General features: G+C 44.9%; 2 protein-coding genes across 2 annotated transcripts in view; both read right to left on the reverse strand.

The window, feature by feature from the left end:
* LOC124280109 (mitofusin-2-like) overlaps positions 1-17,207 on the reverse strand; it is a 357,012-nt gene that overhangs the window by 259,167 nt on the left and 80,638 nt on the right. The gene's annotated exons all lie outside the window — the stretch shown is intronic.
* Positions 1-17,207, reverse strand: part of LOC124280112 (mitofusin-2-like) — a 115,739-nt gene that overhangs the window by 58,595 nt on the left and 39,937 nt on the right. The window contains exons 5-6 of the mRNA XM_046716003.1: positions 13,430-13,538; positions 12,372-12,476 (exon numbers count right to left, since the gene is read on the reverse strand). Coding sequence (XP_046571959.1) covers positions 12,372-12,476; positions 13,430-13,538 — 214 coding nt within the window. The remainder of the gene's footprint in view (positions 1-12,371; positions 12,477-13,429; positions 13,539-17,207) is intronic.

Below are 17,207 nucleotides of genomic sequence, written 5' to 3' on the forward strand. Positions count from 1 at the left end.
GTGATTGACTTTTCAATTGAAATTCTCCCGACTTGTTATGGTCTCATGATCCCTCCATTAAAGTTTATATGTACCTTTGACATTGTTATCGTACTTATCAACTGGGATAATATTTTGACAATGCACAGTTTCTTGATGTGGCTTGTATATAGATAGATAGATAGACAGATAGATAGATTTGTAAGAAGATTTATAAGCTATTACATTCCAATGCCACAATCACTTGTTGATAAGTTGAAACTGAAACGTCATCAAATAACACTCACACATCTCACCATCCAACCATGCTTACGTGTACGTCAGACTTTTGTCTGTGTATATACTACGCCCCTACGTTTCTTTTCGTTTAAATATACTGTTCCTACTTTTGTACGTGCCATCCGGGTTTTCGGGTAATACATGTCCGGCCTCGCCGCATCTGCATTGGAGCATTGGTGTTTCTGTTTACTGGCGTGGTGTCAGCGGTTTTACCCACGTTGGAAGACATTTACTTGACAAACATCCACGACATCCAGTAATCCACGACACCTTTCACCTCCGGTAAGCAGTGCGATCGAGTGCCATTACGTTCTTGTAGGACCAAGCGAACTGCGTCAATTATTAACTTCGTGAGCGCCATTTAGGAATATAATGGCTGCAGCACGTGCACCCAAGCAGTGGCAGTTAACTACTAATGAGACTATCAATTCTTTCGAGAATTGGATACAGAATCTGATTTATATTTTGTCTTTGGACAATAACTTCGCACCCTTCTTAAACGATGGATTCACTTGGAAGAAGAAAAGTGCCGCTAATCCCCACAGAGGCTTACAATCTGTTGGTGATTCCGTACCACAGGCACGACGTTAAACTGCTGCTCAGAAAAATGCTTAACTTGAACTCATGCTCGGACAAATCGCGAACTACTGCTCTGTTATCTCAAGAAATTCTATCATCAAGGGTTCGACCTCTCTCCCTGACATTTGGCAGAAAATCAGGCAACACTACGGTTTCCAATCTACTGGTGCACACTTCCTGGACCTTGTTAATATTACTCTCAAGCCAGCTGAAAGACCTGAGGACCTCTTCCAACGATTAACAGCCTTCTTTGAAGACAATCTGTTAACCACAGAGGGAAACATAACACATCATGGCGAGGAAATTCTAACTGATGAGGATCTTACCCCTACACTCGAGAACACTATTGTGGTTCTTTGGCTTCAACTGATTCATCCAGGTTTGCCACAACTTGTGAAACAGAAATATGGTTCAGAACTACGCAACAGATCTATTGCTTCCCTTAAACCGGAAATCTCACAAGCCTTGGCGTCTCTCCTCGATGAACTCCGCTCGATAGAAGACACTAAGATACTCAGGAGTTCCACCTTCAACCCAGGCAGAAGGTTCAAGACCAACCCTCAACACACAATGCGTCGCAAACAGCCTAAGAATTGCATCCTCTGCAAAACTGCTGGCCGTCAAACCTTTTCATTACATAACCTCGTTGACTGCCGATTCTTACCAGACTCTGACAAGAGAAGCTTGAGCCTCTCCCGCATGATCATAGATGATGAGTATGATGATGAACAGGCCTACACAGAGAAAGATGATCCAACAACTAGTGATGGGCAATCCAACCCTGATCCTCTCATAGACTCTTCAGCAGTTTGCCGTGTGGATGTTATCCAGTCCCAGTGCTGTATGCATACTACTTACAACACCCTGTGAAACTTACACTCGACACAGGTGCCACCACAAATATGGTAACTGACTCCTTTGCCAAGGGCCTCGGACTGACGATCAAACCTGCTTCTCAGTCAGCCCGCCAAGCTGATGGCATGACACCATTGGAGGTACTAGGGAGATACACTGTAACCTGACAAGAGGTTCACACATCTTCAAACTCAATGCTCTTGTTGTCAAGCATCTTGACGTGGATGTCATAGCTGGTGTACCCTTTCAGTCATCCAACGACATCGCTACACGTCCTTCCAAAAGCCAGATAGTAATCAGAGGCTCTGAGGTTGTACATTACGGCAGCCTTCCTCAAATGGATGCTTCCGTCAGGAGAACCCAAGCTTTCCTGCTTCGAGCTCCATCACACCAAAGAGTGTTCTTACCTGGTGAATGCGTTGAACTAACTACACCAAGTGACTGTGATCCCGATACTCAATGGGCCCTGGAGCCAAGACTAGACAGTCCTTCTAACTCTGCCCACAAATTCCAAAGAGCATGGCCTCCCCCACAAGTAATAAACTCTGTTGGCCACTCTCTCAGAGTCACAAACAGTCTTGATGACCCTGTTGTGCTGAAGCACAATGAACATCTCTGCCAGATCAGAGCCATAATAGCCTCTCCCACCAACATACCTGGATGTGCCAACATGCCTTCAACACCTCCCAGAGTACCGCCGCCATATTCAGCAAATATCTCCCTAGACCCTGACAACTGCATCTCCAAAGATGTAAGGGACAAATTTCTTGATCTCCACAATCAATTTGAAGATGTCTTCAACCCTACTGTTGCCAAATATAATGGATTCAGTGGAAACATACAAGCAGTTGTGAATATGGGACCTACACTCCCCCCTCAGAGGAAAGGAAGGATCCCCCATTACAACCGTGACATGCTTGTTGAACTTCAACACAAGTTTGATGAACTCAAGTTTGATGAACTCGAGTCTGCGGGCGTGTTCGCTAAACCAGAGCAAGTGAATGTCTCTGTAGAGTACCTGAATCTCTCCTTCCTTGTTCGCAAGCCCAAAGGCAGAAGTCGTCTTGTCACCTCATTTGGTGAAGTTGGCCAGTACAGCAAACCTCAGCCCTCGCTCATGCCTAATGTTGACAGCGTACTACGTGACATTGGCAAATGGAGATTCATTATTGTGTCTGACTTACTCAAAGCTTTCTACCAGAACCCATTTGGCTCATTCCTTGATGAAATATTGTGGAGTCGTCACTCCCTTCAAAGGCATAAGAGTGTACACCAGATGTGCTATGGGGATGCCGGGATCCGAGACATGCCTGGAAGAACTCATGTGCAGAGTCCTTGGCAACCTAATTGAGGAAGGATGTGTTGCGAAGATAGCTGACGACCTTTTCTTCGGTGGTGATTCCCCAGAAGAGGTTCTACACAATTGGAGTCGTGTACTCAAAGCTCTGAAGGACAATAACCTGAGACTCACAGCATCGAAAACAGTCATCTGTCCACGTTCCACAACGATCCTTGGTTGGGTCTGGTCACAAGGTACACTTACAGCTAGCCCTCACAGAATTGCTGCTCTTTCATCAGTTGATCTCCCCAACACTGTCCAAGGACTACGTTCCTTCACAGGTGCCTACAAAGTGTTGAGTCGTGTTCTACATGGATACGCACAGCTTCTGGATTCCCTTGACCAAGCTACAGCGGGGAGACAATCACAAGAAAAGATTATCTGGACGGATGAACTAACTGAAACATTCAAAAGGGCTCAAGCTACACTGTCCAATTGTAAATCCATCACCCTACCAAGACCAACTGACTGTTTATGGATAGTCACTGATGCCTCTGTCAAGAACAAAGGCCTCGCTGCTACCTTCTACGCACTGAGAGATAACAAGCTCTTACTTGCTGGGTTCTTCAATGCAAAACTAAAGAAGCATCAACTTACCTGGCTACCATGTGAAATATGTAATTTTTTGAGTAAAATTGATATTTTATACTTATCCTGACTCATGCTCTTTTGCTTGTCTTCTTCTTCTTGCGAACATAGTGGAACACTTGTATCTCCTTAATTGAAGCTCCCTTCAATGTAAAATCACTAATTGGTACTCACCACGAGTTGCCTCCCTTGCCCTTTTGGCGGGAACAGGTGTCGCCACCCTCTGGCCTCATGCTTCACTCTCTCCTGATTTTGCGAGCCCAACACTTGAATTTACAGGGAAATCCAAAGTGTTATGTGGGGAGGATGGGAGGGCTAACCTCATGAGTCAGGATAAGTATAAAATATCAATTTTACTCAAAAAATTACATATTTTTCCTTATCCTGACTCATGCTCTTTTGCTTGTAGAATCCTACGGAAACGGAGGTGGGCAAAACAGAATACTTTGGATTTATAGAATTAGTGATTTAAATAGATGTAACTGTAATAACCCCTACGGGAACTTCATAAAGGCATAGACTTAGGATAATTCCTCTATTATAAGCCATAGGTTATAATGCCATACTGGGGTATTTACATTATGATATACTGAGATATTATAAACAACAATATCAAAGCGACTCTGATAGAGAAGCTATACCATTGAACATATATACATACTGCTAGAACTCCGTAGAGTTATAAGCTAGATAATGCATGTAACAATTATGCATATTAATCTCGTAAGACTACGTGTTAACGTTTACGAGGGACTGTCAACTGCTGTGCGAGGACCAAGGGACCGAAATGGTGAATGCCTGAGACGTCCTCGGTGGTGATATCTCTCAGGTAGTGATTAGCAAACACCATGTTAGATTTCCAAAAGCATCCTTCCATAATTGTATTCAAAGAACAGTTACCGTGTAAGGCGAGAGTGGAAGCTAACGCCCTGATTTCATGGGGATTTGATGCTGTTGGAGGGTCCAGTCCTGCTGCCTTGTAGGCGCGAAGTATGACAGTTCTTATCCATATAGATATGGTGGTACGAGAGACTTCTGTCTGAGTTGTTGCCGACAAGGGAATGAATAATCGTTTGAGAAATCTTCGCCTTGTTTTGGAACGTCGTAAATAGATTTTGAGAGCTCTGACTGGGCATAGAGATAAGTCCAGTGTATCTTGAGATCCGAGAATGGAGGATAATGCAGGGATATGAAATAACCTGTCTGGTTGACCTGGTAGTTGATTTTTGGCGATGAAATCCCATCTTAATCCCAGGTGTGCTGTGTTTTGATTGTCATCAAACTGTATCCTCTCATAATCTAGTGCGTGAATTTCCGACATCCTGGCTGCTGTGGCTAGAGATAACAGGAAAAGCGTTTTCTGTGAGAGAAGCTCAAAGTTTGTCGATTCCAGCGGTTCATAAGCCTCACTTGTGAGGTGTTGCAACACTATATTCAGATCCCAAGCTGGGGCGTGGAACTTCCGCTTTTGGTCCTCCAATCGGAAAGCCCGTAGTAAGGCCAGTAACTCTGGAGTTCTTGTTAATCTAACACCCGTTCTCATGGTAATGACAGAACTAAGCGCGGCAAGATATGTTGACAATGTCGAGCCTTTTAAATGTTTGTTTTGCCGTAAGTAACACAAATAATCTGCCACTTGTGGATGAGTAGCATCTCTTGCTGTAAATCCCTTATTTACTGCGTAATTCTCAAAACTGTGCCACTTGTCGTCGTACAAGTTACGTGTAGAATAGCGTAAGGCAAGCGTGACCGCTTTTGCCGCCCTGGTAGAATACCCTCTCTTGTTTAAACACATTTTAATACAGTCCATACGTGAAGTTGGAATACTTCTGGGCTTCCGTGCACCTGTTTGGTGTGTGGATGTATTAATAGATTTGAGCGCGCTTGGGTAGCTCTAGTGTTGGTTGACCGATTTCTTGAATTAGAATGGGAAACCACGTTCTGGCCGGCCAGTAAGGCGCGACCAAAGTGAGTTGGAGGCTCTGTGTTTGTCTGATTTTCTGTAACACTTGAGGTATTATTGCTGGCGGCGGAAACGCGTACGCATTGAGGCCTTCCCAGGATATGCTTAGAAGCGTCCGTTGCCCATGCTTGTGGGTCTGGGACTGGTGACACGAATGTCGGTAGCTGATTGTTGAAGCGTGTGTTGCGAATAGATCTACTAGCGGCGGCTCCTATTTGCTTGATTATCTGTGCAAATATTTCTGTATTGAGCATCCATTCTGTCGGTGACGGTTGATGTGGCCGAGAGAGTGCGTCTGCTAGTACATTCTTGGCTCCGGGAATGTGACATGCTCTGACATGTAGGTTTAGATCGTGTATTAGATCGAACAGTTGAAAGCTTAAAGTCAATAGGTTCAGTGATCTTGTTGAACCTTGTTTGTTCACATAGAACGCCACTGTCGAGTTGTCGGTATGAATCATTAAGTGCGCATTCTGTAGAATGTTGCTCCAATGAAGTATGGCGTTGATTACAGCTTTCATCTCTAACATGTTTATATGGAGCTTGCTTTCTTGCTGATTCCATAACCCTGATGCCGTCCGGTTGGCGAGATGAGCTCCCCAACCTTGGAGCGACGCGTCTACATATAGATGGGTTTTGAATTCCTGCTCTTCTAAACAAATACCTTCGCAAACATTCGACCTCCTGGTCCACCATAGTAGATGAGGTCTGAGACGTTTCGGTAGACTGAATGGTTGTAGGTCGTCGAGATGTGCATTGATGAAGACCTGTAATGGGCGTAACTGTAATCTGCCTGAGACTGTCATGTCTTGGGCTGATGTGAGGGAGACCCAACACGCTCTGCCATTGTCGTAGTGGTAACGGAGAGAGTAGAGCTGACGGAATGGTCTGTTGGATCTTGAGCCAACGGTCTTCTGGTACGACGATACGGTTGTGATTCGTGATAAATCGAATGCCTAGGAACTGCAGATCTTGCGATGGTACTAGGTCCGACTTGAGTAAGTTTACTAACCATCCTAGCTGTGTTAGTAGCTTTATGATGTAGTTTAACTGTAGTTTGAGATGCTGTGGATCTTGATCTACTTGTATCCCGTCGTCGAGGTAGAACGCACTGCGTAGCCCTAGACGATGTAGATAGGTGACAATAGGTTTCGTTATCCTCGTGAATAGCCAGGGGGGGCTGATGATATGCCGAATGGGAGTACTTTCCATTGGTAATGTAGCCCGTCTAGTGTAAATCTTAGATATTTCCTGGATTCGGGATGTATCGGGATATGTAGATAAGCGTCTTGCAGATCTATACTGGCCATGTAATCCATGGGGCGAATCAACTGCCGTAACTGAGGAAGGTGTATCATGCGAAACTTTGGTGGTTTGCGTAGATAATTCCTGTTGAAAAAGCTCATGTTGTAAATGAGTCTGTATTTCTCCTTGGAGTTTTTCTTGGGTACTAGGAAAACTGGGGAGTAGAAGCCTGGTTCGATGTCTACTTGATCTAGTACTTCTATGGCCTGCTTGGTTATGAGTGATGTAACCGCCTCTCTTAACTTTGGTAGTTGTTGTGCCTGTAAGTCGAACTTGTAAGGGTTGACTGTCAGCGGAGGCGTGGCCTGTAGTGGGATACGAAATCCGTGTTGAAGAATGTTGGAGACATAAGGGTCTTTTAACATTCCCCAGTTCTCCCAGTGTAGTTGGAGGCGTCCACCCACTTGTGACGGTTGTACTGGAACGGCTGGGGGTGGAAGACTCCAGTCGTTCCGAACCTGTCTTTCAGCGTTTATAGTTGCGGGAACCTCTGGGTGTCCTGCCTCTTCCTGACCCTCCTCTATAGTTGCCATATGGGCGACGAAAAGAATCTTTTCCCCTGGTGCTGGCTATCTTCCTATCCCGTGCTTTCTGTAGTCCCGAGAACTTAGATCTCCCTGAGTATCTTTGTGAAGTCTGCCTGATGACGCTGGCTAGCGTGTCCATCGACTTGATCATAAGGACTTCTCTGGAGTCCTTAGTGACTTCCTTGGAGACTTTGTCTATTCCTCCGTCAAAGATGTTTGGGGATGACCACGGGGCTGTATAGAGTGGAGCTGTAAAGTTCTCACCCCAGCTGCAGGAAGCGAGGAGGCCTTGACGACGAGCTAAGGTCAGTGCTGCTGAGACAGATGTGAGATGATCTGTAAGGAACTGCTGGTCCTTCTTTTGCATCAGTAGGGCCGAGTAGATCATCCTATCATCTTCAGAGGTCGTATTACGAAATCTGGTGATAAGTGTCTCATTGATCGTTCTAGATCTATTTAGGCCAAAGAACATGCGTCTCGTCATGTTTTCTATCTGCACCAGCTTGCGATCGTCAATCTTGTAGTTCTTGTTCTTAACATCGCTGATCAGCTTGTAGTTTTCATCGATGTCTTGTGCCTTCAGGAAGGGGTCCATGTTGTGCGTGGAGAACTTCTTAGCGTGAAAGTTCGGCAGATGTGGAGTCTGCACTTTCGTAGCTTTAATGAAGGCTGTATCTAGATTATGTGGCACCGCAGCAATCGGGTCGATCGGAGGTAAGGTGATGGCGTCTGCATCGTCTTCCTTCATCAGGTATGTCTGCGCTGAGTTGCCACTCTTGGACGGTGAAGATAAATCTAGGTTGTTTACCATCCAATATCTTATCTCAGCGTCTGAGAAGATGATGCCTCCATCATCTTCTGTACCAGCATCGGAGATGAGAGGTTGATGCTCTTCTGATGGTGACCTCTGGGCTGCTATCTCTATGTCGGGTGACACTCGGGGAGACCTGAGTGTAGACCTGTGTGCCGACTTGTGTGATGACCTGCGAGGTGATGTACGTGGAGATCGGCGTGGTGAACGGCGTGGAGATCGTCTAGGTGATCTGCGTCTATGGGAAGACCTAGATCTGCGAGGAGAATGTTGACGGCTTCGTGAAGCTCTTGAATAGTCCCTCGACGTCCTTCTGGACGATGACGATCTGTGTGACGGCCTTCGTGCAGCTTCCTCTGCGTCCGGACCTGGGGAGCGGCGTGACTTCCGTGACGGTTTCCGTGACGTCTGGTGGTCTGAGTCTGCATCTGAGGATGAGGTCGAGGATGATGACGATCTCTCCCGTCTTCGTGAAGGCCTTCGCGACGACTGTACATCTGCGTCCTTCGTTGAGGTGGTCTGTGACTTCCTTCTCGAAGGCTGCTTCGTCGTGGCTGCTACGCTGACTGGGGGTGCCTCTGGGGTATCGTCTGCGTTGCTCGGGCCCTGGGCTGGCTGCTTCCCCCGACTGTAGTGGCCCTCCATCATGGTCATGATCTGCCGCAACAGCTCGTCTGGGATGGTCTGCGACGAAGTAGTCGGTGCCCTCTCTGCGATGACAGCTGCTGACCCCTCAGGGAAGTCGTCTGACATCAGTGTAGAGGCATCAGGCTGCATGGCGATCTCTGCTGATGTCACTGTAGCTGTCACCGGTCGCTTCTTGTGGCGTACGTCAGGGATGATGATCGGCTGATCATCGTAGAGGCCCAGTTCGGCGGCTGGAACAATCTCGGCTGAGAAAGTTCTTGACGACTTCGTAGACTTCCCCTTAGATGTCGACGCTGCCCTGGGGGTCCGAAGTCTGCGTTGGGAAGACGTCGTGGCCCTCTTGGACTTTATCTGCGATGACGGGACGTCTGGGGAGGCAGGACGCTTCTTAGTGTTGGCGGACTGCATCCCACGCCCATCTTCCGACGGAGTCTCTTGCGAAACACCAGACGGGAGGGGGGTCTATCGACAGCAGCTGACTGGAAGGGGAATCCGATGTATCGGCCATGTCTAACCCTTGTTTGCGTGACCTATCTGCGGTACGTCTCACGACGCAAAGATATTTATGAAAAGCAGAATTGGATAGATTAATGCAGTAACTGCAACGTGTATCAAACGCACAAGGCGTAGCACAACTAGGGCATAATACATGCGGGTCAGCAATTGAAAAACGTAAATTGCAAATAGTACAGATTTTCATCAACGTAAATACTAGCTGAACAATCACGAACTCACGTGAATAAACAGTAGAAATACGATTAAATATCAATGCAAATTAATGAAGGATACTAGCTATACCTCTATAGTAACCTATAAGAGGTAATAAACTAAGAAAAACCAAAGGATATAGTGTGTAAGGAGACACAGGCGCTCTCACATCCTGCTCACTGGGCGAAGAAGGAGAGAGTGAAGCATGAGGCCAGAGGGTGGCGACACCTGTTCCCGCCAAAAGGGCAAGGGAGGCAACTCGTGGTGAGTACCAATTAGTGATTTTACATTGAAGGGAGCTTCAATTAAGGAGATACAAGTGTTCCACTATGTTCGCAAGAAGAAGAAGACAAGCAAAAGAGCATGAGTCAGGATAAGGAAAAATAGAAGCTTTGGGCATCAGCGCAGCTGTGAAACACTTTGCCCCCTATATCATCCAGGCAAAACAGACTGTACAAGTCCTCACAGACAGTCGACCCTGTGTCCAAGCCTACCAAAAACTCAGGCGAGGGGAGTTTTCAACCAGCTCACGTGTCACAACTTTCCTGGCAACTGTCAGCAGATACTTGTTTGAGATCAGACACATATCTGGTGTAGCTAACTTGCCTTCGGATTATGCCAGTAGACACCCCAGTGAGTGCTCATACCAAAGCTGCCAGATATGCCAGTTCATCCATCAAACAGAGTGTTCAGTTATCCGCGGCCTCTCTATCAAAGATGTCACAGAAAATAGTGTCAGGATGCCATTCACTAGCCGAGCAGCATGGCTGGATACCCAACACGAATGCCCGGACCTCAGACGCACCCATTCTCACCTCACACAAGGTACCCGTCCATCAAAGAAGATGACGAATGTTCCCAATGTGAAACGCTACCTGCGAGAAGTTACCATAGCTCGAGATGGATTGCTAGTTGTCAAGGATTCCCAACCATTTCAACCGAGTCGTGAAAGAATTGTCGTACCATGTGAAGTTCTGGATGGTCTCCTCACTGCCATACACATACGGTTTGACCACCCAACACAATATCAGGTCAAGTCACTGTTCAACAGATATTTCTTTGCTCTTGGAATAGACAAAGCTGTTACCAGAGTGACATCATCGTGCCACCATTGTATGTCACTGAAATCATTCCCCAAACAACTATACCCTCAGACGTCAGACCCTTCACCAACCTTCATGGGCTTGTCATACGCCGCTGATGTTATGCGTGGATATCGCCAGCTGATATTTGTCCTCTGTAAGACGGTTTCCTTCATGACTTTCACAATGTTGATTGAAAACGAGCGACATGAAACTCTACGTGATGCCTTTCTCATTCTTTGTGCAGGGGCCCGCCCCATGAATGATGGTGGTATCACTGTTCGTGTTGACCCTGCGCCTGGTTTCATCGCTTTAGCCAAAGACGCCCTGCTCTCCCAGTATAGCATTAACCTCGCCATCGGCAATGCCAAGAACCCCAACAAGAATCCTGTGGCAGAAAGGGCCATCCAGGAACTTGGATTAGAATTACTTCATCAATCACTGGAGGGTGGTCCGATATCAAGTGTGACTCTAGCCCTTGCTACAGCGAGTCTAAATTCCAGAGTTTGGAACACCGGCCTTTCTGCTCGAGAAATTTGGACGCAACGTGACCAGTTGACTGGCGATCAATTACCAATTGCCGATGAAGACGTAATCTCTCTCCAGCGTGAAACTAGAAAAACTAACCACCCTTTCAGTGCCAAATCCAAAGCTTGTGGTCAACAAATTAGCTCTCCTCCTGATCTCCGTGTAGGAGACTTGGTCTTCCTTAGAGGGGATTGTGACAAGACGAAAGCAAGAGACAAATACATCATCACTCACATATCAGGGGAGAACTGCCAAGTCCGCAAGTTCTCGAGGTCTCAACTACGTTAAAAAAACTACGACATCAAGATTAGAGACTGTTACCCAATCATGACCATGATGGTTACCACTCCATCACCTGGTCCAATCCGTGGCTTTGACGACCACGATATCAACTCTGTAGTCATGAACCCTCCATCCTATGTGTCTAACCCTGGGACAGGTACTACGACAAACGACAAACCACCTCTTCCCCCAGATATTGTAGTGCCTCTTACACCCAGCACTCCAGCAACCACCTACATGCCTGAAAACCACCATCAGGTCGAAGCTGCATCTGAGGCATGTGAATACCCACTGACTACTGGACAGCCTGACAACCAGCAGCCATCTACACCACGCTGATCTTGCCGATCTCGACATCCTCCTAGCTGGCAGGAGACGGGAGAATGGGAAATGCCATGAATGAACATTTAATACTTGTGTTTTCCTGTTCATGAGTTTCATTTTGTAATGTGTACATTCACAGTCTGACTTTAACATACTATTCCTGGTAAGAAGGGAGTGGAAAGGCAACTGCCCCACTACGTTTCTTTTCGTTTATATACTGTTACTACTTTTGTACGTGCCATCCGGGTTTTCGGGTAATACATGTCCGGCCTCGCCGCGTCTGCATTGGAGCATTGGTGTTTCTGTTTACTGGCGCTAGGCTTACTGACTGACGTCCTTATATACAAGTTTCACTATCACAAGTAAATATATATCTAATCACAATATTCATAAACATCATGGTCAGTGTACATTAATTAGCCAAAATTATAATCAACAATGTTATCGGTTGACAGTATTCTAAACAAGACAATTGCAATATAATTAGTTAGGTAAATTCCCAGCTGCGAATCAAGCTGTGTCTGCCACATATTTACAGAAGTGTGCCACGTCAGTGGGATAGGACTGTACTTACATCTTCCACTTTCTTCGCCTTAGCGCACTCATCCCAGCGGTTCTGTAGTACAAAGATGTTGGGTTTCGAAAGACGAGAGCTCACTTTGTGGAAGAAGTTCTTCTCCTGCAGGAGTCATATATCATTTCTTTACTAGAAAGTGTATTTACTTGTAAAAACATATGTCTCCCCCTTCCCCCAATTCAACGTTGAGACCTCAAACAATTCATTTGATTCCTTCAATTTCAAAATCTCTAGTATGAAAATACATATTATTGATAGTGTGTTATTATGTTTGTAAAGTCTTCATTTAATATTTTATATTCAACTAAACTTAATTGCTCATCAACAAATCAACAACTCAACAGTTTTAATTTACGAAACATTCAGAATTGTGATTCTCATTCAAAATGCATGAATGAATCTGTTGTTTTTCAGTCACGCAGTTGTCAATAAATATTTCAACAAATTACTGAATCAGAATCAAATTTTATCACATTCAGTTATGGATGTAACATTTTCACTGGAATCAAATAAAGCACAAGATAGGTGATATCATGGAAACTATAGTAGCATAGAACAACACCAGATCTTCGGTATGCTGTATCTGTCTCATAAATATGAAAAAAATAAAATTGAAAGAAACGTTCAAACCCATAAAAGGCACATCTACATGATATGGAGAGGCTGTGTAGCAAATTTGGTTAGGATGGGTCAATTATTTTCAGAAGTATGTTCCGGAAACGAACTTTACCCTTCAAAACGACAAAGTCCATATTGTTGCCATGAAGACAACAAAAAAACAAAATTGAAAGAATAAACCTCAAGGCCCCAAAAGGTACATCTATATGATATGGAGAGGCAGTATAGCAAATTTGGCGAAGAGGGGTCAAATAGTTTCAGAATTCTGCTCTATATCAGCAATATGCAATCTTAGTATTCTCTTATAGCACCGTAGACACTTACTAGCAGGAAACGAATCAATACAAATCGTGAAACCATGCATTAGTTAAAGTGTGTACCACAGCACCAACACATCGGTGAATGTCGACCCCCCAATGTCTGTAGAGTGTACTCACTGTCTGCGTCAGTGTGGACACTGCACTGGCCACCAGAACAAACACATCCGCATCCATACAGAACTGGTCAATCCAGAAATCATTGTAAGTGTCAATGTCAACGCCAGGGCTGAAACCAACAATGCAATGCCATGTGTAAAATCTGTATTTCAGTTGTATTATGTGGGGATGAATGGCGGAAAAGTTATGGTCAAATAATTTGCCGTGACAAAAGTATAAGAGTCCCCTTTGAACCAGCAAAATAGAACACAGACAAGTCTAAAATATTCAATAATATATTGAACAAACCATGAGCAAGCTACAATGGATGACAATACAGATTTCTAGTTCAATGCAATTGAGTCCGAAAGATTAAATATTGGGTCACAAATACAAAATATTAATTCACCAGATTCTTGATATTTACAGTGAGAGCAGTTTTACAAATTGAAGGTCGTTTAGAATGAGAGCAGTCAGGCATGCACGGTCAGACTTGCAATGTGGACGAGGGCGGTGGGGTAGCCTAGTGGTTAAAGCGTTGGGTCGTCACGCCGAAGACCCGGGTTCGATTCCCCACATGGGCACAATGTGTGAAGCCCATTTCTGGTGTCCCCCGCAGTGATATTTGCTGGAATATTGCTAAAAGCGGCGTAAAACTAAACTCAGTCAGTGCAATGTGGACGATGGCAGACACATGTATAAATCCAGTCATGTAATAAAGTCAGTGTGTTAGTCCTGCTGCACAACACATCAACCAGGCTTTATATAGCTCTTACACACTTCTCGAGCATTCTGGTAAATGTGGGCAGCATCACTATCCACTCAGAACATTAGGCTATTTTCTCAAATATACGACCGGGAGTCAAAACAAAATAAGCCAAGGGAGGCAACCATGGAGCGCAATCAAAAAGGTGTACCGCTAAAAAGTACTACTGCCATTGAACATACATGATACAAGATGTGAGCCGCCACTCACACACAAACATTTTAACCATTGTGACCCATAACAACCATCATTTAATCAATGATAATAGAAATTACAAAAAAACACACTCTCATAACAGAAGTGCAAACGACAAAAACTTAATCACAGAAGACAGAAAACCATATCAGAATGATATATACCCACAAGGCTACCTACTGCCCCTAAATATACTCAGTAATAGTATAGGGAATAGCGGTATGGGATTGAAAAGCAAAAATAATGATAAAATCAGAAGGAAAAGACCAAAAGGTGCACCTCCACTCAACATTTGAGTATATAGGGACATTCTTTGTTTGCACTGTTTTTTTTCCTCGCGGTTCCAGCAGTCCATTCAACCCCAAGACAGGTACCCGGAAAAAATACCCCCAGTATGTCGATGCAAGTGCACTCAAATTATAGAGCTATGCTGAGTGTATGGCTATAGAAAAAAAATATGCCAGGAACCAAGCTATTGCCCGAAGTCTATGCTGAGATCCGATCGAGTTGTTTGTCCCTTTGGGAAGCTAAGAGGAAGCACCACATATCGCAAGCCTGATACACGCGAATCCGTGGCAGCTCTGAGAGAACTCCCGACATGGCCGAAGTCTTTGAGAGCCTGCTGGCAAAGTGTCCCTACCTGTTGCGTTCCGAAAGAGAGAAACAAATCCTGGAGAAATTGGGACACAACTTCTACGAGTGCTACCAGATCCCTCGCCAGTTTCTGGAACTGTATTTACTGTACTTTCCCCCATTCGTACAAGACGGCAAAATAGTGGATTTCATGTACCTCTAACGACCCAACCAATTTCCTCCGACATTGGGCAAACTCCGCACCGTTCTCGCTGCCAACTGCTGCCTGGAACCCAAGGACAGACACCACTGATGCACCGACTGCCTGGCTGCCATATCAGAACTCCCCACTCTCTTTGAGCGAGACAGCTCTACCTGCAAGTGCGGCGCCATCGACCACTGCGTTGACAGCAAGAAATGCGTTCTGTGGAAAAACAAAGTGATGGACAGACTACCCCAGGAGGATCGACTTCCTCTCGAGGTTCAGGACGAAATCGCGATCCCCTACTGTTTCTCGAACATAGAGAACCTGTACAACGATGACTGACTCTCCTCATGCCTGCGCTACCAATGCCTTGTCGACGAGTTGTCGGCCAATTGTCCATGCAGCGAGAACAAGTCTTGTGCATTACAACCAGAAATTATTCAGAATTTAAGATTGTAACTTGTTTAATTTTTTTTCACTCATTACTCACGTATTAAATGTGAATATTAGCAGAACATAACTCCAGATTCAAAGACAGGTGAAGTGTTAGTATTTTGTCAAGTCACCGTGGGGATCAATGCAGGCTTCAATGCGGCGGGTCATACTACTGATCAAAGAAGTTAGAAAGTCGTGGTCCATGTTGTCCCCATATCGGACCACCTCTTCTTTCATTTCAGGAATATTTGTCAGATTTTTCTTATTGACACTTTCCTACATAAGTCTATTCCTAACATTTTCTATTGGATTTAGGTCAGGGCTATAGCTTGGCCAATCTAAAAATGTCATATTTTGGGTCCGAAACCAGGCCTGTGAATGCTTTGAACTATGTTTTGGGTCGTTGTCCTGCTGGAAAATCCAAACATTTCCATAGAACACGTGAGCAGATGGAAGTAAATGTCCCTCGAGAATATCTGTGTACAGCTCACTGTTCATATTCTTTCAGAACTGTTCAGAACTTTCATCTGAGAAAATCACATTGTCCCAGTTAAAATTTCTATGCTGTAAGCACCAGTTCAACCTTCGCTCCTTTTGTTCAGGTTTCATGATCGATGATGGAATTCCTCGACTTTTCTGCCAATCCATTACATGCAGCACAGTTCTCATTTTCTCCTTACAAACAGCCACAGTTCCCCCATCAATCATATCCAGCCTTAAGTTTTCTAAACTCCTTCATTTGTTTTTAGAAACAAGAATACCAAGCCGCCTCATGACACCGACAGTCAGTTTTCTGGGCCTACCTGCGCCTCCCTGGTGCTCAAAGCCATATCCATTTGCAATATTTTTCAAAACACAATAAACAGTGGACAAAGGGATGCCTGTTCTACTTGAAATCACTTTAGCTGATCGTATGTCCTTGTTATAATACTCTAAAATCAACTTCCTCTTCTCTAAATCATACATACTGAGGATCACTGAAAATGTCGTCTGTAAGCAAGTAAACAAAGGGGGATAACTCTTCACAAACTAATGAAAAAGGATTAACGGAGTTGTCTCTTGAATGAAACCAAGCACTTGATAGCTGGTCAAGGTTGTTCATACTAGAAATACAATTAAACATATTCCTAAAATTCTCAATAATTTCTGGTCATACTATATCTTCCAACAGCTATCGTGACAAGCAGAGCCACAGGGACGTAGCTCCTCCATGCAATGAACACCGAAAAGCCACAGAACTTCCCGAAGGAAACTACAAGTGCAAAAAGTTCGCCGTAGCAAAATACGAAGGGAAGAACCGACTGTTGATGCTACTCGATTCGCAGACCAGAGAAGAAAAAATTCCGGTCTACGGCTACAAGATAGAAGAAAAGGCTCGAGACGCCGGGGGAATAAAACGCCAACGGCTGGTGGATGGACCATTTCAAAATCTGCCACTCGCCCATATCGAAAAGGCAAGAGACAATCGGGAAGCCGAATTGCTGCTGCTCCCAGAGACTGAGCAAACATGCGCTGGACGGGTGGTAGGGCTCTGTGTGTGTGTGTGTGTGTGTGTGAATGAGCGCCGAAAACGACGATGTTGTATACATTGCATAGATCTGTCGACAAAGCCCAGCTCTAGGGCA

This window comes from Haliotis rubra, unplaced genomic scaffold, assembly GCF_003918875.1.
Source record: "Haliotis rubra isolate DU_JTF1 unplaced genomic scaffold, ASM391887v1 Scf260, whole genome shotgun sequence".
Lineage (NCBI taxonomy): Eukaryota > Metazoa > Mollusca > Gastropoda > Lepetellida > Haliotidae > Haliotis > Haliotis rubra.